The sequence below is a fragment of the Pholis gunnellus genome (assembly GCF_910591455.1).
Source record: "Pholis gunnellus genome assembly, chromosome: 23".
NCBI lineage: Eukaryota > Metazoa > Chordata > Actinopteri > Perciformes > Pholidae > Pholis > Pholis gunnellus.
In genome coordinates, this window is record NC_136550.1 from 9191187 (window position 1) to 9214656 (window position 23470).

The following is a 23470-nucleotide window of genomic DNA, read 5'->3' on the forward strand; positions in this document are numbered from 1 at the left end:
CTCTCACGAGTCTGGTTACTCAAGACTTTTAGTGGAATTCACGCTCCGCCACTCGCAGGCAGCTTGCCTCGGTTAAGTTGTTGACCCACAGAATGAGGGGAAAGCCTCCCAAGAAAGTTTGTCAGAGCTCAAGTTTTGTCCCCGACCATCACTCTGGTTGTGTTCTAGATCGCCACCACAGTGCTGGAAATTCCCTGCTTCTCCCAAACTGCAAGCTTTACCTTCCACATTACAGAAGCGCTGACACAAAGCAGTACAGCCGGAACAGGCTCCAGCACAGCAGGGATTTCACACTGATCTTCTTCCGAAACATTTGTAATTAACATTCCCCCTCACTCCCAACTGTTTCTGAAGCTATCAATATCCCAGTAAGAAGATTTAACTTCCCCTGAAGAGCCGGGAAACGAGCTGGATTTGGCAGGTCAAAGCGTGGTCTCGCGCGCGCGCGTGTGTGTGTGTGTGTGTGCGTGAGGGTTAAGTGAAAGGTTTACGCCCCGATTATCCTGTTATTTTAATGCCGACACTGGGGAAAACGTTTTATTACAAAGTCATTTTTATTAAGTTGAACAGCGACAGGAAATGTGACCAAAGTGCCCCTCTTAGTATCTCCATGACAAGAGGACAATACATTATGCCCGCCTCAAAACAGTATAAATTATATTCAATCAAAAAAGCAGTAGAAGCAACAGCAAAGAATCCCGAGCTGTGACTTATAGTATGGATGTATTTAGGAGGAATGCTGAAATTGACATATCATGCTTTAAAACAGAATGGTTAATAACTAAATTCCTGAAAACCGCTCATTTACAGTCCATTTCTGGTAGTGCTTAACCCTCTGGGCTTCAAAGAAATGACACATGGTGGCCCTCAAAGGACACAATTCATCAGTCGTCGTGAAATACATCACACACACACACGCACAGCACGACAAAACAAAAAAAAAACCAGAATTCAAAATTAGGTTGTTGGTGGAATTAAAAAAAAAGAAGTTCCAGGTTTTACTTCATACGGATACTGAGGATGCCGTTGCAGCACATGCGAACCTTCCTTAGTACTGAGTGAATTCCTTTGATGAGACTTTCGCAATGATACGCTCCAACTGTCTCTTTGCTTCACACTGGGGGAAGTTACCCATCTCGTAGTACTGCGGGGCAATTTTCACCAGCCTGGGAAAGAAAGCGAGTAAACATTAGTCACAAAGAAAACTCGTCTCCTGTGTTTACTTGTGGGAGAGCGCGGTTCTTCCATAATCACGCGGCGACTGCCGGTGCGAGATGCGATACTTAATTGTGTACGATCACACGGGGGGGGGGGGGGGGGGGGGGGGAGAAACATGCGTAGTCGGTGTACTGCAGTACATGCGTGTGCAAACAAGCCTACACTGGTGAGGCCGGCATTTTATTCTTATTAGAGCAGAGAAGTAAAAACTCATAAAACTGTGTTGGCTCTGTACTCCAGCACAGCAACAAATACAAAAGGTAAAGGTAAGGTAAAGTCATTTGAATTAATAAACCTTTGTTGTCATATTCCCTCCTCCCATTTATTGAAAGATGGATCATTATTTCCGAAATACAGTCTGTTAGCTAAGAAAGAATTATGCTTTAATCCATATTTATTGGTGTTTAGACTTCCACAAACAACATTTTCACTGGGGCCGAAAAAAATGAAAATATGACGACAGACTTCCAAAGCTTCATTAGAAAACCTCAATGGAAGCTTAAAAACAATATAGCTATATTTAAGTTGTCTTAACAAAATATCTTATTGGTCACACAACATTAGGCTATCTAATACTCGGGAATGCATCCCGTGTAGACACAGACGGAGCACTGAAGCTGCTAATGTGGCGCTCTCAAGGTGTGAGGAAGAGGACGGTGGCGAATCGTGATCGGGTTGACACGGAGGACAACAGGTGTGGGTGTCGACGTGTCTTACGCTGCGTGGTGCCCATTACGATATTTGTGTTAATACTGAGTGACTACACTGTAGGATTTGTATCCAATTTCAGAAGACTGACATGCATTGGATTACATTTTTTTTCAAAGATGTCCTCCCACAACATGCTTAACGGACGTACGGACGCAATTCAAAAGAAGAATGATCTCTTTGAAGCTACTTCAAACTAATAATATGGGATTGTGTGCAGAAATCCAGGGTATTTCCCACAAAGAAACAATTAAAGATATCATGAGAAGAAATACGCTCTCCATTAGTCAAGGGAACTAAATAAAACATTTCTTTCTGATAATTATCTTTACAGCGCACCACTGAAACGTACCATTCTGGCTTGATGTCGGTGCACGTGCGGATGTAATTCTTGGTCGTGAGCACAAACTCGTTGTAGAGCACCCACTCGGGCTTGTGGTCCAGCACGGTGGAGGGGTGCAGCTGAACGACTTGGTTGTCCTTCACCGTCAGGTAATGGCCGGTGCGTTCCAGGTGAGCGATCTGTTCGCACCGCAGAGAGAGAGAGAGAGAGAGAGAGAGAGAGAGAGAAAGAGAGAGAAAGAGAGAGAAGAGGATCAGGAACGAACAAATGCAGTTCACTGTTGTCTGTATGGTTGTCTGTATGGTTGTCTGTTGTCTGTATGGTTAAATTAGGGGCATTTGCCCCTAATTTAACCATACAGACACATCAAAACCTTATTAGTTACTAATATTGCAGCCTGATGCTGCAAACTTGTTTGTAAGCAGGCAGTGAGTGATTTCCACTACTAGGTGAAGCTGCAGTGGCTGTTGTGATTAACCAAGGCAATCAGTCTCAATAAAGGCCGTTCCCAACAAAGACATGGCTTCACAAACGCTGTGAAAGCTCCAACATGAACCGCAAATTTGTCTCCGAGATAAAGGTTAATGTTGACAAATATTCAAATATTAACACCATAATTCAACTTGTCAGGCTGCTTGTTTCAGGTAGCCTGAAAACGGCTTCTTGCAAAATGCCATTTGTTTCCTTACGCGAGGAGCAAATTGACTTGATTTATTTTTATGTGTTTAAAGTAAAGCAGCTCTCTGTGTGTGTGTGTGTGTGTGTGTGTGTGTGTGTGTGTGTGTGTGTGTGTGTGTGTGTGTGTGTGTGTGTGTGTGTGCACTTAAAAGGCGGGTTATCCATTACAATTAACATCTCAGCAAAATTCTTTTGTCAGGACCTGGTTTTGCACAAAAACACTTATTTTTCAAATGATCAAACTAAACAAGGGCAAACTACAACGAGCATCAGAATAACACTGAAGCTGGATATAACGACTGCCTTTGCACAAACAACAAATACTATATAAAGAAAGTAAAAGAAGACAAAATAGCAAGACGGACCTGCATGAAGAAGCCAGTGACCAGCGCGCGGCGGATGTTGGTGTAGTAGTCTCTGCTGTTGAACTCGGTGCTCCGCCGCGGCAGGTTGAAGCGGTCCATGATCCTGGACAGCTGCTGGCGCACGTTGTCCGCCGACATCAGCGAGCGGTAGTTGACGAAGTTCTCGTAGCACCACTGAGTGGAGTCGTGGTCTGCGTGGGACCAGAGCGATTCAGGGTTAAGAGACGAACAAAGCCGATGTTGGGACCGTGTGTTAGAAGCGGCCACTCACTTTGCTTGAAGGCGTGGTAGACGTTGAGCAGCGTCATGTGGTCTCCGTCGATGTGGGCGAAGCGCATCTTGGACTCGTCGGCCACCTTCTTAGCCTCCGTGGGTCGGACGAAGCACTGTGGGACTAAACAAGGTTGGTATAGGCCCCAACACAGCCGCCCATAGGGATAAGTTAAGCAAATCCCGCAGACAGGAACAAGGCCTCAGCTCAAGAGAGGCACAGAGCACTTCACAGGGCACAGTGTATTGCGAAGTGGAAAAGAAGATGAGGGTCAAAGAGAAGAAGGATGGGCTCCTCCGTCCTGATGCACTACAGTATGGCTTTACACGACGTATAGCAACCACGTGACGCCCAGTTTATGGATGCTATGCTGACGCTAGACCAATCGGGGGCGAAGAGTTCATCCGGAGGACCAGAGTTCTGCCGTCTTCCCCGCTGTGAACTTTCTCTGGATGTCAAAAGCTGCTTAATTGTGCCTTTAATGGGGTACGGGCTGTGTTTATTGAGCCTCGTGGTTGGTTGCTGTGGCGGCATCATTCTCAGGTGCACTTTTCGCTGCTTACTCTTAATGAACTCAGCAAAAAAAAGAGAAAAAAAAAACCACAACCTGCCGTCCTGAAACACCTGCTTTAAGTGCACACCACGTCCAAAGAGCTAGTTAAATCCATTTCCCCCACTCTCAAAGACCCTCGCACTCCCTTCAAAGGCGTCAAGATTCATCTCAATGAGCAGCATTCTGCTTTGGCAAGCCCAAAGTGCAATTACTGCTGTAGCATGCTGGTGCTGCTGCAGCTACACCTATACATTTGTACAGACATGTACCCCCTACCCCCCCCCCCCCCCCCCCCCCCCCCCCCTCCTCACGAGTAATAGCTGACACCACTGACTTTACCCCCGACTTGCTTTGTCGTTAAGTTCGTTTTCAACTTCTGGGCTCGGCTCTGTCTATTGTTCATACAGATTAAGTCCGTCGTAAGTGGAATTTGACGATGAGGGCAAATCTAGAACAGAATGAAGGGTCAAGGAATGCAAATACATTAAAAAGGGGGGGGGGACTTAACAGAAGCTGCTCTGTAGATTTCCTTTGAGCTCACTGGTCCATGAGCACAGGAAATGGAGAGAGTAGCAGCTCAGACCCACACATTTAGCCAGCCCCGAGCATTACCTGACAACATGGCAGTGACGGAGAGGATCTCGTTGGAGCAGTTGAATTCGCAGCTGGCGATGACCATCTTGGCCAGCTGGGGGTCCAGCGGGAACTCCGCCATCATGGAGCCCAGCTCCGTCAGGTCACCGTCGTCATTGAGCGCCGCCAGGTAGTTCAGCAGCTCCAGGGCTCGCATCAGGGTCTCTGGGGCTGGACGGGAGAGACGGGGCCATTAACAGCGCTCCAAGCCCCATGGGGCAATACGCACAGACGACAGCGGGAGAACAATTTACAAAACTGTCATTTTAGCATCACAGCAACAACTTGAGGAGAACCTTTTTCCAAACACGTATTTCTGAATAGATTTATAGCCTTGTTTGAGATTGTTGGCCAAGAGGAAACGTTTGAAGAAGTCCCTGTGAGCTTTGATTATTATAACGGACAATTAATTGAGTAAATTGTCAGATTTATCAATCAAAAAGAATAATTAGTCGCAGCCTTTTGCATCTTCACACTAAATAATATATTTGTCCATAATGGCATTAAACATAGAGATCAATCTTTCAAGGATGATCTGACACATTTTGTGTTAATATCTATGTTAAATTTGGCTGGTCGAGCATTTAAAAATTTCCAAATTTAAGCGGTTAAATGTGACAATGAATGAATAAAATATAATAATTGCAATCGATTTCCTTTTAGACAATTCATTTCTGGGAAATTCTGAGTGTCTATCATGTAATCCAGCTGTTACTGGATTAAGATATAAACTTGCTTGTTGGCTCAGTAAAGGAAGTGATTTGCAACCCGAGCAACCGAATTTGACTTAAGGAGGAAGCGATAAAAGTGATAAACCGCCACAGATCCAGCAGCTGCTTTACTCAGACCTGTAGTCGAAGACAGATGCGAGTTCAGAAAAGAGAGACAGTGGAGCGGTGGCTAACTGGTGGCGGGGAGCATGAGGTCAATCCCAACGAGAAGGCTCTCTGTGAGTCACGCCAGACAGAAACTTAGCGGAGAAGTAATCGTGGCAGAGCTCATTTTTCATCCTCCGCTCGGGCAATCCTAAACAACTAATGCAATTACAGGGGAACTTTCTACTTAATGCTTCAACACAAAAGGCTTCCACCGTTTGGTGAAAAAGATTTTTTTTTTCCTCCAGATGCAATTATTGACCTTTGGCTCCCGAGAGCTAAAGCCTAATGACCAGTTGCATGTTAACTGAAAATTAGCTTCAAGCGCCGGCTGCGGTGCTCGTTCACTTTCATTTCTCTCAAGTGCTCCCAAAAAATTCAATTTAAAACAGCAGGGAGGCATTTTTTTATGATTAAGAAATATTGATTTGGGGCATCAAAGCTACTTTTTTTTTACACAAAGTGAGCACCGGCCACATTACTTACCACACCAGCGGCTTGTGTTGGGCTCAACAAAAAGGGTGAAAATCTGATTTCAAAGCACTGCTGGCGAGAAATTCAATATATACACAACGTGGCTCATCAGAAAGTAAGTATTGACTCTCTCAACACTCAAGAATCCGATATATTAACCGAGGGCCAAATCAATGAGAGGAAAGGCTAAAGGTACATTAAACCACATTGGCTCCGAAAGGTACTTCTCTGGAAATGTCACGAGGCAAATGAATCCCACCCAGCCAAGTCCTTGTGTAAATCGCTACTGATTTCTTTTTGGATTTTCTATTTGGTTGGCCATCGCTCCCGTGTTTAGTGAGCGAGTAGCGAGGTTGGGCAAAGAGAAATAAACTAGATAGCCGAGCGTTCCACAGTGAACGGAAAAAAAAAATCAAGGTTCCCATTGAGAATACGGACTCTGCTATTTGACGGTGTTTGTTTATTTTTATGCATTTTGAACACTGGATTAAATTAATTGACAATAAGCATATTAAATGGAAAAAGCCACTGGCTTTTTTGGGGCCGACACTGTTGATCATCAGGGAGATGATACCTAAATCAAGTTCATCTGACTTGAAATGTAAACATCAAGGAACAACAATATAACCATACGTTGGCCTGGCATCATCTATTCTATAGCTTTATTGGGGTTTTGAGTGTGACAATTAGAAGAATGTCCATCTATCCAGTCATTTAGGGTTTCAAACAGGCCAGAAAACGACATTAAACCCATCTTAAAGCTCATGTAGTGCTATTGTTCCAGCCTCTGAATCTGAACTCTCCGGAGAAGCTTCTCTGACCTGTCCATTTACTCGGAGGTGGGCCTTTGACACGGCGTATCACAATTGATCCAGTGGAACTGGATGCTATAAACCTTTCCAGGAACTCTCAGACTCAAAGCAGACTTCAAACCAGCTCCGTCTTCCACGAGCTAGTTAGGAGAAACCTTCTGCCGCGAGTGGATCAAATACATAAAAAGATAATCCTCCCCTTTCCCCTCACCCCACTGTTCCCAGTTAGTGTCGGCAGACGGGGCCAATCCCGCCGTGTTGACGCTTTACTCTTGCGTTTTTGTGAGAAATGTGGGGGCGGCGGTGGAGGTCAGTCACGTCTCACTGGAGGAATATAAAGGGAAGGCAATAGCCAAGGTGATAGTGCAGCTATTGATGTAACCAATTTCATTCTCAAAATGCCGTTTGCCACAGTGGACGGGGAGAGATGGGTTTAATCTCAGAGGTGAGATGAAAACTATATTATGGTGAGACGAAAAGGGGGGGAGGGAGGGGGGAGGAAGAGGATAGGGAAAGGAGGGGAGGTCTCCGCAGGAACACACACACACACACTCTCCTGGAGAATGCCATAACTGGGTTTTTTGGCCTACATCCAGCATGATTCAACTGAACTTCAAACCGCATAACACTAGTGTGTAATCCACGTCTGTCAGAGCGCTTGTAGTCAAATCTCCAAACATTCACGACGCAGCATTTGATATCTGCCGCGATCATTTTATCTTTGCTTTGTCGTTTCTCCCCCCGGGCTCCCATGTGCCGCAGCCAACCCAGATTTGATATTGTACATGAAACAAGCGCGGTTCAACTAAATGAAGACTTTATAGCGGTTTGTATTTTAGATTCAGATGTCACTGATCAAAATCAAGAGCTATCGTTGTAGTGGATAGTGGATGAAGAGCAACTGGTGCATCAGTTCGCAATGCAGGAAAAAAAATGTCATGTAGTTTTAATAACAATTGCAAACGCACTCCCATGTTCACGCTGCACAACGCGAGAGTAGTTTTTCAAAATAAAATACAGGAAAAACTGTATTACATGGACCCCGCCACCAACAATGAAAACGAAGACAGTACACAGGTATTACAGAATGTGTGACCATGGCTAAAATATAAAACTATAAATGTAAAAAATGGGGTTTGTCTGGATTATAACTTTAAATACATTTAAAACGTTTTTTTCGTCTTCATGGGACCGAAATAATCTTTCAAGAGTCTTTATTAGTAAACTAAATAAACAAAGTCCTACTAACCTGGTGGGTCCATGAAATCAAAGTGCACCAGGTCGTCAATACCCAATTTCTTCAGCTGCAGCACCACAGAGCCCAGATTGGACCTCAGAATCTCTGGATACGTGTTGTCCTGTGACGGGTTAAGAGGTACAAGACAAAGCCAAGGAACAGTTCATTACCAATTAGTCTGGGTGCTTATCATCTCCTCATGCGTTGCTCATGTGTCGACTTGAACAGAGACTGGGAGTCTGGGGGCATTTGAAGGGCTATTTAACTTGACGTGGAAGAATTAGCCTGTTAAAAGTGAGAGCTGGGCCTCCGCAGGTTCATTTGTCACAAAGTGGTCGTTTCGTTGGCATAGGTTATGAAGACGGGTGGAGGCGGTGCGGTTTAGCACCGAGCTCTTGGAATTATAATTCAGCTCAACTGGGAATCGTGGATTCTTAGTGCAAATATTGCATAAGAGAGCTTTTCCAGCAAGAGGGCCGCTTCGGGGGAATACAAAGAGCTTGTGGCGTTGAAGAATGTGAGAATCAAGCACCTCGAAGAATTTCTTAACATTTCCAGAGCGCCGTATTTCTTACCTGCATTTCTGTCTTGTAGGCCTTCTCTGTGTAAAGGCGGAAACACTTTCCGGGGCGTGTCCGTCCAGCACGACCTGCCCTCTGCTGGGCCGAGGCCTTGCTGATGGCCGTAACCAGAAGGGATTCCACTCTGATGCGTGGATTATACACCTGACAGGAAAGGAGAAAGATGAATTTCAGGTTAGTGGGAAAAGAAAGTTTAAACGAAACAGATTTTTCAAGAGGTAAAAAGTGCATACTAACACCCATAATCTACTAAATATAAAGCAGACACATACACACACACACACACACACACACACACACACACACACACACACACACACTATCCACCACAATGCATAGTCTCTACTGGCGCCCCGTGTATGACTTGGCTCCAGGCTGGTGAAATGTCAGAGGAATAAATAACCGGCTTTTCCATCTTTGCCGCTGTCAGGTGTGCACCGCCGTGTTTATCTGGGGATTCTCAGGCAACAGACGCAGATGATCTCAGATAAAGAGTGCTGGGAGAAGATGGGCGGGGGTGGGGGGAGAGACGGGGGAGAGCTAACCTTTTGCTTGGCAAATCCGGGATCAATTACAAACACCACGCCGTCGATGGTCAGCGACGTCTCGGCGATGTTCGTCGACACGACAACCTGTGGAAATGAGAACGGATGGGTTACGAAATGATCCACCCGGGTGCATGGAGGGACCGACAAGACCTGGTACTGGAGCTGGCATTCAAACAACAAATCGTAGTTCTTAAGCACGAGTAAAGGAGAGTAAAACAAGAGCATATATCTGCTATGCTTTAACTTGAACAGCTGCCTGATGTGAGCCAGTTGACAAGCTTGCAGAGATGCCACTACAGTGCACTGCACACACGCTGCCTCATAGTACCACAACAGTTTCTACAATCACGCTTAATGTGCCATCAACGTATCTGTGCCGAGAGCTGGCTTGGTGCTCAGTGTCCCAATCCAAACGCATTACCTCTGGCCCTTTTTGGGTTACGTGATAGTGTGTGCGCGGTCGGGGGTTCCGTCTGAATGTCCTCAGCATGCTGCTGGTTTTTGTTTGAGATGTCAGCATCCCTTCTCTTGGAAATAGTTGATGCAATGGTTCCTGCTTTTTGCTCTACAATGGTTACCGCTTTCATCCAAGCGTCTTTTCTTGCCACCGCAAATGTTTGCATTGTGTCCAGTTTGAAATATTTACAAAATCATTTGACTACTGGAAAGTCTTTTCTCGTATTTCCATAGTAAACAAGCTGCTATTTGTGTAGAAGCTTTTGAGATTTGACTTAATTCCCAACACCAACAGAGGACCGTTATTCCAGCATGTAGCACGGAATAAAAACATGCATGTACGGGCACATCCAGTCCATATAAAAACTAGTGAGACAAGACATGGGTGGTGCGTTTAAAACAAAATGCAGTAGTGTTACAATGAAACACTAAATTTGGATTTGTTTAGTCACCTCAGAGCACACGATCCATACACCCGGGGGTGCAGGTGTTATGAAGAAAGCTGGATTTATGCTGATGCAAAGGGTTAACAAAGTCCCGCCGTAGATATGAAAACACCTACGGAGTGGGTTTTGATTTAGAGTTCAGCACTGATTTCCCCCGTCGACAGCACCACCACATCACTTGTTGGACGTACTGCGATCAGGCAGCATTGTGCTTTAATTATATGTATTCCCCACAGTAACTGTGTTTACATTCTTTCATTCACTTTGTGAAATATAGAGACCGTGGGCCGTGCATCTAGTTATAGAGATGGAGTTACATTCATGTAATTTGTACTGCACTTTGAGAGAATATTGTGCAAAGACTTACTGATACCTTTTTCTCATTCACTGCGATAGAGCAGCAATTGTGTTGAGCAGAAGATTTGCAGTGGAGACGGCTTTGCTCGTACTTCACACCGACGTGTGCTCAAAAGCGGCGCTGAATTGTTGAAGTAGCAGCATGTATAATTGGGTGGTAAGTCCTCATAACCACCGAATCATGTCAGGCCATCCAGGTTTTGAAAAAGGAGGCACTGGTTGTGTACCATTTGACAGTTTGGGGCAAACGGAAACGTTTCAAATTAAATACAGACATACACCCCGCGACCCTGAATAGGATCAGCGGTTTGGAGAATGGAATTTCACACATTCTAAAGCCGGCTAACGCACGGCTCCTGCAATTCTGATCAACTGATAATGCTAGATTTCATCTCTAAGTGTCTTTGTACTGAAATGTAGGGAAAAACAAGTGAGAATGAGAATAAGGCAAACCCAGGCTCAGATCTTTTTCTACTACAATTATCCTCTATAGCACGGCTGTCTATGTGAAATGACAAATCTGAGCAAAAAATAAATTAAAAAAAATCAAATGAGTCACATCACCCTACCTCGAGTCTCTTGCTGTAAGCATATACACAGTGGGAGGAGAGGACGACAGATTTGCAGCTGCTCTCACGCGAGCCTTGACTGCCGCTAGGGCGAGTTCCTCTTACGCAACAGTTCAAACAGACTGGACAGAGAAACCTCTTTCAAGACTGTGGCGGCCGGATCACAGCACGCTCTACTGGCAACTGTCACTCCGCTGCGATAGCTTAATATGCAAGTGGGTGTTTGGGAATATATACACATCGATATCGATCCCGTGCTCACCATCTACCAAGACAGGAAGAAGCTGTGGGCTGACCTGAGCAGTCATTTGGTGGTATCCCATCTGTGTGTTTCGTCGTCCTCGTGGTGAAATGCAAAGCACCAAACCAAGCATTCCTCTGTAGTCGTCGCCGTTACTGGTGCACAGAAACAATTTTGCACACTTGACACACTTCCTTTGTAGCTGTGCCTCTTCAGCTGTCTTCAAGCTGCGAGCCTTACAGACTTTTTAAATCCCACCTTTTAAGTGAGGATTTCTCTTGAGCCTGAGAATGCCTGAGTGTTTAGTTATTAATGCCAGGGAGGGCTCCCCCCCCCCCCCCCACTCATTCAGACCTTGACCTCGGGTAATTCACCTGACAAAAGACACATTCCCCTTAGTATTCAAGCAGAGGAATGAAGAGGTGGCAATAAACGCCTGTATGAAACTGATCAGACAGCAGTATCTGGCAAACGGTTGGGTCGTTTGTGTATTTCTTGGATGACTGGCTGTGTAGATCTGATTGACATGAGCACCCCATGACAAATGGGAGTTGCTTAATTTTGATAGACAACTGAAAATAATATGGGCCGTCAAAAAAAAAACACAACCAGTAATACACCAAAACCAACCGCTTGGTTCAAAAACGCACTTATAGGACGGAGCCATTATTCTGCTTCAGTTTCCACTGTTCTCCATCAAGGACGTGTTCCTCAAACATAATTTCTAATAACTCCAAATCAAAGTATTTCAGACGTTGCCCATAGATTGTGCTGTCAATCTATGGTTACGCAGATATGTCGTCACATCTCAGCGAAGAGGACAACAAAATAAACCACAACCATCATTTTACTACTGCATCTGTACCAAACACTGGAGCTGGAGTGTGCTGCTAGAAACAAAAAACGGTGGCGTTACAAGATACTGCCAAAAAGAAAGGAAACAAATCTGTAAATTTGAAATAAACAGGCAAAACTATTAACATAAATAAACAGCATGACTTCTTACATTGTTGTCGGTGCCACAACCGCTTACATCAACCTTGTACCAAACGGTACAGAAAATGACTTGGCAGGTCCCGCTTTCACCTTTCAAACGGCATATATGTGAAATGTCCCCGGTTTTAAAATACAATGAAAACTCAGGGAAAAACCAGAGTACCAAAGACTAAGAGATTAGTTTATGTGATGCTTCAGGGAAGGTTTAAGGAAAGAAGTTCCTGCAGTGGAAACAGGCCCTCAGTGGCCCAAAGATACAGAGGAATTACATCGTCACAAAACCTATTAGCCACACTGTGGCAGACTGAAATTAAAGTGGCTGTCCAAAAAAAAAAAAGAAAGACTGTCTCATGACAGACACTATATGCCAGCGACAGACGTCCCAGCGAGGAATGAGAGGTCCGTTTTTACAAATGGACTCGGCGAGGTTGCCGCCGTCCTGCGTGTTGGGACACAGTCGGTGCTCCAGCAGATGCCACACATGACAACCTCTCACATTTCATGATCATATGGGTGGCCTCATTGACTGCATTGATTCTGAAGGATTATCCGGGCTAGGGCCATTACACTGAACGCAGGCCGGCTCCTTCCAGTCTGTTGCTGCGCTGGATAATCCTGGCTTCTTTATCAGTAATATCATTAGAGCATCATCTCTGCATGTTATTTCTGGGTTATTACCTGCAGGAGGAGTAAGTACTACGGCTAACGCGGGCCATCTTTCACGTCCCCTACTGGGAAACGCAGCCTTGTTGACAAATAAAGCCTTCCCCCCGGCTGGGGAGAAGGGAGAGCGTGCCTTGAGCAGCATCCACGCGGCCACAGCCCGAGCTCATTGAAACGGAGACGCGGCAGAATCACGGCTGACATTTGAGGGGAATATTCCAAACGTGACAATGTTGAAAAACAAAACCCAACGCTCATCACGGCACATTTGCTTGAGACAATCTTTGAGATGCTCGAACGCAAAGTGAGATTATAGTCTTTGTTTGTAATTAGTCAATTGCTGCCTTGGCTCTAAATGATTAAACTGTTCAAAAATAGAAGATCAGTGGCTTTCCTGGAGAAATAGAGCAATGACGAGCAAGTGCTTTATGTTAATTGAGGGGTGCCTAATGCAGTCGTTAGCATGCGTAGCGGCAGCCGTCGCAAACCTTAATTCTTTTTCACTACTTCCTCTCGGGCTGGCTTGGGACGACATCTCTGCATTTTTTTCCAGTTGATGTTCTTGAGGGGGAATAAAGGGGCATCAGCTGTGCTGTTCACAGGCTGAAGTGAAGCGGTGGCTGGCTTGACAGTTCAGAGGTTACACCGTCAACACACCGTCACTGAGTTCACTTTAATTCCTGTATTAATTATTATTATTCAATTCATAAATTCGTTTTGTGCGGAATCGTATGTTCTCAAAAATCCAGGTTGAATTTAGCGTTTCACAGCATTGTAATGTGTTTAACTTTGAAAGCGAATAAATATTTCCACTGCAGCCTGATCTGCCTCAATTAGAAGGGCTGTAGCAATGAGTCATTCATCGACACCGTTCCCTATCAGACGCTGGTGTTTGTTTGAATGTTTGCTCATTCAACTGGCAGCGATGATATTCTGATATTCCGTCAGATCCCCAGCCAACAGCGTGGCAGCGCAGGTGGTGCCGCTACTCCGGAGATGAGCCCGTCTGAATCGAAACGGTCACACGAGAGAGAGAGGAATTGTCTCGTGCCTGTATCAATAAGAGGACCAGCCACCCCCTCTGAGATTAAGCGATTCAGGAGGAGCAGCGAGAAAACTCCTTGTTTTGGGGATCAGCTCACGTGAAGTGCGCTTCACGTGGCGTCAGAGGTATGAGGCCTCCTCTCGGAGCAGCAGCGGGGCCTGCGCAAACGTAGTGCAAAGCTAAAAATGACTGAGGATGCAGTGCTTTCCTCAGGCTCAGAGGGCGTGAGTAATACCCCAGTTATAATTTAGAGCCGAGAATCGCATGCTGACAAAAGCAGCATATGTTGTGTGAGTCAGTCCTGCGCTAAAGCTGAGAAAGGGGAAAAAAAGTCCCAGTCCCTACCTTTACCCACCTTATTCCCCCATCTGGCTTTTCTACACCAAGCCCACTCACTTTCTATCAAACTCCCCTCTTCAACTGCTCCCCCCTCAGAGTGTTTTTAAAGCAACAAAGCAGTTATACCTTCCTTCCGATGGCACCGCTCGGTTTGTTGGGTGGGGGCGGCTCAAAGATCCTCTGCTGCTGCTGCGGAGGCAGCGTGGAGTACAGCGGGATGATCTTGATGTCGCCGACTTCGGGGCCCAGGTCGTCGACCTCCCTCTTGATCCGCTTGCAGGCTTCATCAATTTCCTGAAAGACGCAAGTGCAACAATTAATCCAGGTGTGTGTGTAAACAGGAAAATCAAACGGCTTCTGAACGACACCTGGATGAACAACGGCGGTGCATCTGGATGATAGAGGAAGGTGGGGGGGGGGGCGGCCGGGGGAAAACCGTGGTTCCCTGCTACAGTACATTTGTTCTAACTATCGCTCCATCTGACGGAGGAAATTAAACCTGGACTGCAGTGTGCTTTGCCGAGCTCCCCGTGGCTCCGTTGTCAAATGCAAGCAATCACGAAAAACATGGAGGCGCACGCTCCGAAGGCACACACACACACACACACACACACACACACAGAGCCAAACAGACTCAAACAGGGGGTTCATTATTCCACAGTGCAGCATTGTAGAGGGGAATGTGAGATGAGACTGCAGCACTGATGCATAACCGGCGGCAAATCACGGCAGATCAGTTTAGTGAAGCTGAACGTTCTGGAGCCGGTGGGCTGGCAGACAGACAGAGGACCGGAGCAGCGCCAGGAATAAGAAAGCACGATGGTGAGCACAGGGTTAGGCCTGTCGGAATAGACTATTAAAACGCACTAAATGTCTACACATTCCACAGGCACTCATAGAAACTTGTATGTTAACTGCCAGCATGCAAACAAACACATTTTTAATCCTCATACTTGAAGGTTTTAAGTGGTTTCTGGTACGGCCTAAAACAACATATAACAGCTATTCATTTCCCGAGTAACTCCCGCTGTTAAGAACCATTTCCTTTGTTTTGCTAACAACAATCGTTTGATCCTCGTGAAGGAGCGGTTACCATATGTGTCACGTTACAGCCTGTACTGTTGCACCACCTGCAGGCCCATGGGAGCAATGCAGCACTTTCTCCAGAAGAGAAGTCATAAAGCAGTGATGATGAACAGGAATGTATTATCCTGATGCTTAAAGACAGGCAATGGGCTACGTCAGAGCTCTTTATGCACACTTATGATTTAGCAGGGTAACGAATGAACCCACAAAACTCCTCAGACATTTTTTGTTTTCTTCTCAAAAAAGGCATACTGCGCTGAAATCAGTTTAGGCACGACTGAAGCGGACATAATTTGTAGCACCGTGTGAAGCCAGTAACCCTTTGCCTTTGACATGAGAAAGCGCCGCGATGCGGTTTCCTGGTTTCCTTCTGGACTGCGAGTGTGCTATTAGCCCCGTCGTCCCCTCGCTCGTCGCATTAAGTCGAACCCCGCTGATGGCCGTGTACCCTTTTAATCAACACGCTGACAAGTGGAAAAAACGGTAAATCTGAATGGATTGGTAAAATTAGCCCGGGTATTAATAGCCTATCAAGCCTCTGGATGCAGCAGCTGCCATGGAGGAGAAAAAAAGGACCTCTTTGCCAAAGCGCTCGAAGCAAGCTGGCTGTCTGTCCCTTAGGGACATCAAGACAGAGTGTCTGTGTGTGTGTGTCTGTGTGTGCACACAGACACACACAACAGGGGGGCAGTTGGCCAGTGTTGGGAACCTGTCCACTGGCTCTCCCCGCGACCCCAGAAGCAACAATCTACAGCCAAGCTAATAACCGACACATTTAGGCACTCCTCTTGACTAGCAAACAACCGCCCCGCCAATCCCCGTGTTTTGATGTTAGCTGCTGAGGGGGAAGCTTAACTATTAGGACTTATCTTTGCTTAACAGCTGTGATAAGTTTCAACTTTCTTGTTTGGAGTTTCGGTTCCATTTGTTTGTGGGAGCGAAATATCTCGCTCCTGTGGAGGAGAGAGAGGGAGAGAGTCCCGTGCATTTTGCTTTCGCCAGTTATAAATTAAACAGATAAAAAAAAAAAAAAGAGAGTCTATGGCTTCGCCGTGGATCTGCCTCCCGATCATTAGTCTACATCAAAGTTGCTGGGAGACTGAAGAGGTTAAGAAGCGCTCGAGGGGGGGGGCTGCAGCACCCTTTGAACACCCATCTCTGCCAGACCTACCACACATTAACTTCTTTAACCCAATTAGGAGGGGGGGGGGGGGGTAATGAACTCAACGTGGGAGTGCTCTCAGTAATGCCTTAGCTTGACACAGTGCGGGGGGGTGAATATAAATCAACAAATTACATTTAACTGCATGAGAAATGTTCAACACATTGCTTGCGAATATCCCCGGACTTTTCTACACATTCACAGGCGCGGCGATCAGCGTTTCTAGCCCTGCGAGCAGCCGGGATACCACTAAATCTGAAATCAATTACCAGCCCTCGAAGGAGACCACTTCAAACACCGTGCCCTCCGATGACTTTATCCCCCTCGTAACAAGCCGCATATTGATCCTGCTTTGGCAAATGAAAACTGACGTAGGTGTCCTGCCACAGTCGGGGCCGATGTTTGAGTGACAAATAATTACGGCTAATAAACAACATGTCACAAGATGTGATCGGGGAAGCCAGAAAGACAACGACATAAAATAAATGGTACCGCGGAACAAAAGCGTTAATACTAAAAGTCCAACATGTCATTTTAATCTCCGGAGCAATTTGTGCTGTATTCCCACCAGTTACATTCTCGACGTGATCACATGGTCTCCAACAGCATTTTGTCAGAGTGCTGAGAGAATAATCATAGCAGCACAGGCACCGTCGGCTCTGACAGGCTTCTCCTGTCCAGTGATCGGGACGTTGAAATATTTGTTGGTGCTTTCCTGTGCGTGCGTGTGTGTTCACCCTGCTGTGACCCAATTCATCATTTTGGGCATGAACCCTGCCCTCTATTACACATCAGTGGACAACATTTGCAGGGAGGAAGGGGGGAAAAAAATAATAAATGACTTAATTTCAGAGATTTGTGGGAGGGCAGAATGTGGGTCACTCCTGTTTTTTTTTTTTTTCTCCCTCCACTGTGCAAATCCTGGTGGTTCCCAAGCAGGCACACCCACGTGCATCAACATCTATCAAACTGAGGATTAATAATATCCTGTGCTGAGGGTGCAGGAGTGGGCTCATGGCACCGTGTATGGGAGTAACTCATCTATGTAATTAGATTAATATGCGCACTCTTAACTTTGGAGATGTAGAAAATCTTTGCACAAGGCTATAACCTTGTTTGTTTGGACAAAAAAACTAAACAATATACATGTATCTAGTTGTTAGTTGACTGACAGATTGACTATCTTTGTGTTTTGACAGAAAAATGCTGTTTGAAAATCTCATCGTAGGATCTAGAAAATTGTGATGGGCATCAAAGTCCAGACGATTACCAGAGAAAATAACCAAACGATTAATCGATGATGAAAATTATCATTAGCATCAGCCCTGCAGCCCGCAATTTGTCACAACTTTCAGATTTGCAATCAGTGCATCTCTATTATCAAACCTAGAACAACCCTCGGGCAATCCGTAAAAACCATCTCATTTAAAACCCATGGAGGCGTACCTCTTGTCCAGTGAGGAAGAGCAGAACGTCCCCTTCGTCCACCTCACACATGTGGATCTGGACCACCGTGCGGATGGCCGCCTCCAGGTAGTCCCGCTCTGGTTCGGGCGTGTAGAAGATCTCCACGGGGTGCGTGCGTCCGGGGATGGTGAGCAGCGGGCATCTGTCAAAGTACACCTGGAACTTGCCGGCGTCGAGCGTGGCGCTCATCACGATCACCTGGACGGACAAGGGCACAGGAAATGTCTGTGAGGGGCAGTGTATTCACAAAAGCGGTGAAAGGGAAGATGAAACTGAAAGTAAGGACAGCGGAGTGTAAATGTGGTGATTACGGGAGTGAGCGCTCGAGTGCAGAATGAGTTAACATTTGATGTGGCTTGATGATAATTGAAGATAAGGACACATACTAAGTGGATAAGGGTGCCACCAAATACAGAATAGATGAAGAGTGCAAAAAGCTATACAGGATGAATAATGCTCCTGAATCAGGATTTAGGGTGAGGTCTCTGGCACGAAACTAAGACGGTGTAGAACTTGGCATTACACTCCGAGTCGCTGACCTACACAGAGCTAGGACAGTCCGGGTTCCTGATGTTGGGTACACAATGTTCTCTCCAGAGCCATTAGATAGAGCGCATTAGGATTCTGATGGGAAACGCGTCTCCCTTTTTCAATCTCAAACATTTTCAGGGGCCAGTGTCTCGGCATCTCGCTTTACGCTCTGCGACACATCATAATTGCTCTTAATCAAGGCAAATTAAACTTTCAAATTTGGAAAGGGGATAGGGATGAAGGAGATAGAGGGGTGTGTGGGTGGATGATCGTTCCCAATAACCTAGACCTCATTTAACAGTCCGCGAACAACGATCTAACCTTTGATTCCACGCTGACAAACAACCAGTCATTATCCATCTGCTTTATGGAAGCGATGTCTGGCACAGTCTGACTATAAAACCTCCACCTGCCTGTAAACTCCCATCCACGCCGACACATTGCCATTCTCTCGCCCCCCCCCCCCCCTGGTTGATTGGCTTAAAATTGGTCCGACTCTAGGAGCAATCTCCACTAGCTGCGGTGCAGAATAGATGTGCATTTCTGAGCCCAACAGCGACATTTCGCTTTCCTCAACAGAGACACAGCTGTCAGACACGGCGACGGGAGAAAATGTGACAAAAGGTAGGTGACGGAAGAGGGACATCCCCCGCAGGAAGTGGTGTTTTGGGGCTTTAACAATGTATTAAACGCATTAAGTGGGACATATTTGTGGAAACAAAATCAGACTACTGTCAAGAGCACTTTCAACACCAAGTCTAGAGACACAAGCTAAAGAAAAGTGAGCTGGATTTTCCAGAAAAAAAAGATTTACAAACTTTCAAATGAATCCACCTGCTATCAAAAGATTGCAATAAATAATCCTAAACTTAAGATCATATGAGAAAATAGCGCTTGTTTTTTACCTTGAGGTCAGCCCTCTGGCGGACCACCTCCTTGAGGACTCCCATGAGGATATCTGTAGCTAATGTGCGTTCGTGAGCCTCGTCCAAGATGATGACACCGTAGCGCTCCAGCAGAGGGTCATTCATGGCCTCCCGCAGCAACATTCCATCGGTCATGTACCTGGACGAAGAAAAAGACACGCAGGCTTCATCAGCACACACAATGGCATTATGTGATTTAAATGAACGTAATGAGCACAGCATTCCCCCCTTCAAACTGCTGTGGTCAGGATATAATCAAATGGGGAGGAAGTATAACAATCCAGATGGATTAGAGAAAATTGTTTGGTCAAGCGCACAACTCGCGTACCGCTTCATTCATAAAACAAGGAATTTAGTATAAATTTAGGTCCGTTGTAGGATGAGGGGAAAGCTTTTCTGTGTTTGATAACATCAAAAGTAAAGTTTGGCTTTGTTGTCGGCGAGAGAAAAAAACAGAGATTGCGCGAGTGGTAAAAGAGAGAAAGTGCTGCGAATGAGAGAGAAAAAAGATAATTTCTGATTGTTTCACGGCAGTTACATTCTAAAGCACAAATAAATAACCATCAAACACTCAACAGATGATTGACTGTGGAGACAGACACTCTTGGTTTCATTTCCTTCTTTGCATTTCCTTCATTACATCCAACATGCATCAGTAAATACTATGCAGCAGTAAATGTCGTTGCAGTGAGACAAAACCACGGTTTATTTCAGTCTCCAGGTCTTTATCCTGCTGTGGAAACACAGACAACGATGGCGCTGAAGAAACCTTACAGATCTTTTAAAAAGTAGTCCCGGGACTAGAATGACCATGAACTTCCTGTTGGAAACGCGGCTTTTGTCATCGGTTGCTTAGAACATAAACGGAGACATGAGGGGAATGTTTCTAACTGGTCTTCTTACTTGAGTACAGTCTTGGCAGAGCTGCAGTCCTCGAACCTGATGGAGTAGCCCACCTCTTGGCCCAGCATGACATCCATCTCATCAGCGACCCTCTGGGCGACGCTCATGGCCGCCACCCTCCTGGGCTGGGTGCAGGCCACGGCTCTCTTTGTCCCCGGCATCGACCGCACCATGTCCCCGCACCACTGAGGGATCTGGAAGACAAAAGACGAGCCCGGTTTGTGTAAAAGACATCAAGCAAACTAGGGGAATTAATGCAGTGGGTGTACCGGAGTATAACAAACATTTGGCGACACTACGGTTTACCGTGTCCTGAAAAACAAATACCTGTGAGAGTTATACCCGTCAACATGTTTCACGGACGGCATGGTCTCGCTTAGAGCTTCAAAACTCAGCGTACTGAGAGAGGCTCCAAACGATGAGCGTCTTACTTCCACCCTATTAAGCTTGAGATTCAGATGACTGCCCTTTAGCGATGATTCGACTCCTACCAGTCTTTGAAATGTCATCCAATCAGAAGAATCACACAAAAAAAAAATGCAGACGACAGGTTTGGAAGAGATACACATGTCAAGGACAGTGTGAACATCTGTTATTAGTGCTCACAGGGCCTGACCCTGATCATCGGAATATGTTTGGTGGAACGCCTGCATGCTACCTCGTGATTTAAGCTGCATTCGCATGAAGACAAGAGTTAATGCAGTATATGTCTGTTTTAAAACGTGAGAAAGATGAATAAAATACTAAACAGTCTCTCTAAAATTGCATTGATGATTTTTCCCCATTCATTTTATGAGAAATAACTCCTGAAAGATCCATAAATGGAGCTCCTTCCTTTTGAGCATGTATGTATTTAGAGGAGACCGCAAACTAAACCCTCTATAAAAAGGTGTCTTCAAAAAGTCATGATGACTGTGTGCAATACAAACGAGGCTAAACACACTGAGAAGATTACACCAAATTATTTAACAAGTGTTTGGAAGATGGTTTGTATTCCCCTCAGGAGGATGCTCAGGCTCAACCAGTGATCAACTCAACTTCTCACTTTGAAATATATGTATACATAAATTAAAAAAAAGAGACAACCTAGCTCTTTCAACAACTTTAAATGAACTTAACAACCAAACACTGAATCAGCTCCACAGAGGAACTGTTTAAAATGCATCATATGTTCTTTGCACCCTGTTGTTTTTTACTCACCATTACTCTTAAAACCAATTTTTTAACATTCTGCCTCGTACCTGTGTGGTTTTTCCGGAGCCCGTCTCTCCCACCAGCACAAAAGACTGGTGACGCATCAGGATGTCAGTGAAGCGCTCTCTGTACTCAAAGACGGGCAGCTGCAGCCGCTTCTTCAGGATCTCGTAGTAGCGTGGCGTGTGGGGCAGGTTGGTGTAGGGGTTGAGCTGCTGCTGAACGGGGTTTTGCTTCAGGAAGCCTGCAGCTGGGTTGTTGGGGACCCCGGATGACTTCACATCTCTGTCCCAGTCGCGGTCCGGGGCCCGGTCCCGGTCCCTGTCCCTCGGCCGTTCATCGCGGTCTCTGTCCCGGTCACGCCTGTGAGAGGGAGACACGTGGAGTTAAGATTTGATGAAGCATTGTCACACAAAACTAACACATTTCCATTACTAATGTATATTATTTACTACTAATCAAGATGCAGTTGTGCCTAAACGTGTCAATGACAGTTGTGTATAGTGAGTCACAACAAAAGTGAAGCCAAGCATGACTCATACAGAAGTGTATCATCGTGTATCATCTGGTCTGAAACCTCAACACCGATCAGCTGGCTTGGATGTAGCCTCTCATTCATGTCATTGACGATGGGAAAGCTGCAGCATGCACGTGGAATGACGCCGGGCTCTAAGTTATCCTTCACGTGATGCATGCGATCCACTTGATGGTGTAAATGTGTATTTTGCTCGTCGTTCCCGGTCAATCAAAGCGATGTAAAATCCAGGGCAGCGACCCCGAGAGCACTCTCTGTGACTTTGACAACTGACAAGCAGGGACGCTTCATCTTTGGTCCTCCAACTTCTACAGGCCCATCAGACCTACATGTGAACGCTCAGCAGTCCTTTAATAGTCCCAGGGAGAGCTTGGCATCGCAGCAAAAGTCGCCCGACTGACTTGGGACAGTAATTTGAGACATAGCAGTGACATCTCATTTCCGCTAAACGGCTAACATTAGCCTGGCTAAATGGAGGTTCTGTGTTCAGCTTTCCTTCAATGAGTAGTAAAAGCTACATGTCATAACAACCAGGAATTAATTAAGACATATTGACTTTGTCTCGTGAAATGCGTGTCCTTTAAATTTCAGACACAGCGCCTAAACTAGCACTGGCTAGCATGTAGCCACGTGCAGCCCAGAACAGGCAGGCTGTTTGCTAGCTAGGTTAGCTAACATTACACTAGCTAGCCACTTTGCTGGACCATTGCGCGACCGTGTCGCCCTACAACATGCAACATTACCAGTCATACAGGTGACTGGTAAAGTCATATTTAGAACAATTGTGCATTTCCACCCCAGCCGGTGCTAGCTCGCTATCTAAACTTGCTACGAGTTAGCGTTAGCACGGCTAGTTAGAAACAAGACAACAGCAAAACAGCCGGGAGAAATCACAAACACTTCCAACAGCTGGACGCTTTTAGGTAACGTTAACGTAACATACCCGTCGGAAGGTCTCCTTTTACCGGGCGAAGTATCATCCCCCAAATCTAAACGATGTCGCTTGAACATCCTCCAAACAGCGGCTTTAGCAGCTTATTATTCCATGCAGATTCTCCCCTCAAAACACCAGCAAAATGGCGACCGGAAGCTCTTACCTCATCGTTATCCTTGACAAAATGACTCGAACGCAGTGGTTTACTGTGAGACCCTGCGAGCACGTTGCATAGAAAAAGGTACTGGCTTCACTGAGCAATGCACATGGTGCGGTCCGTTAACGCCTGTCGCAGTGGCTGCAGATACGATGCAGTGGTTCCGG

At 45.8% G+C, this 23470-nt stretch overlaps 1 protein-coding gene across 2 annotated transcripts; it reads right to left on the reverse strand.

The window, feature by feature from the left end:
- Nucleotides 1-547: 547 nt before the first annotated feature.
- On the reverse strand, nucleotides 548-23455 carry dhx15 (DEAH (Asp-Glu-Ala-His) box helicase 15). 2 transcript variants are annotated; one of them, XM_079185283.1, is made up of 14 exons: nucleotides 23310-23455; nucleotides 21725-22040; nucleotides 20484-20677; nucleotides 19560-19719; nucleotides 18103-18321; nucleotides 14535-14702; nucleotides 9294-9380; nucleotides 8743-8892; nucleotides 8180-8288; nucleotides 4749-4940; nucleotides 3584-3706; nucleotides 3313-3503; nucleotides 2279-2448; nucleotides 548-1166 (listed from the first exon to the last, which is right to left on the reverse strand). In XM_079185283.1, exons 1-14 carry the CDS (start codon nucleotides 23312-23314, stop codon nucleotides 1049-1051), a joined length of 2202 nt encoding a protein of 733 aa, XP_079041409.1. In that variant the 5' UTR covers nucleotides 23315-23455; the 3' UTR covers nucleotides 548-1048. The 2 variants fall into 2 exon arrangements, with proteins under 2 accessions (XP_079041409.1, XP_079041408.1); XM_079185282.1 differs by lacking the exon at nucleotides 23310-23455 and adding an exon at nucleotides 23156-23286.
- Between the last annotated feature and the right edge of the window lie 15 nt (nucleotides 23456-23470).

What these genes read in the sequence shown, in the direction of transcription:
- dhx15 (XM_079185282.1), bottom strand. Translation starts at nt 23,223, where the DNA reads ATGTTCAAGCGACATCGTTTAGATTTGGGGGATGATACTTCGCCCGGT. An exon ending in AAAAGGAGACCTTCCGACGG is followed by an intron (nt 22,041 to 23,155) that starts GTATGTTACGTT and finishes TCCCTCTCACAG; the next exon opens with GCGTGACCGGGACAGAGACC. An exon ending in TCACTGGCTTCTTCATGCAG is followed by an intron (nt 2,449 to 3,312) that starts GTCCGTCTTGCT and finishes CGGTGCGAACAG; the next exon opens with ATCGCTCACCTGGAACGCAC.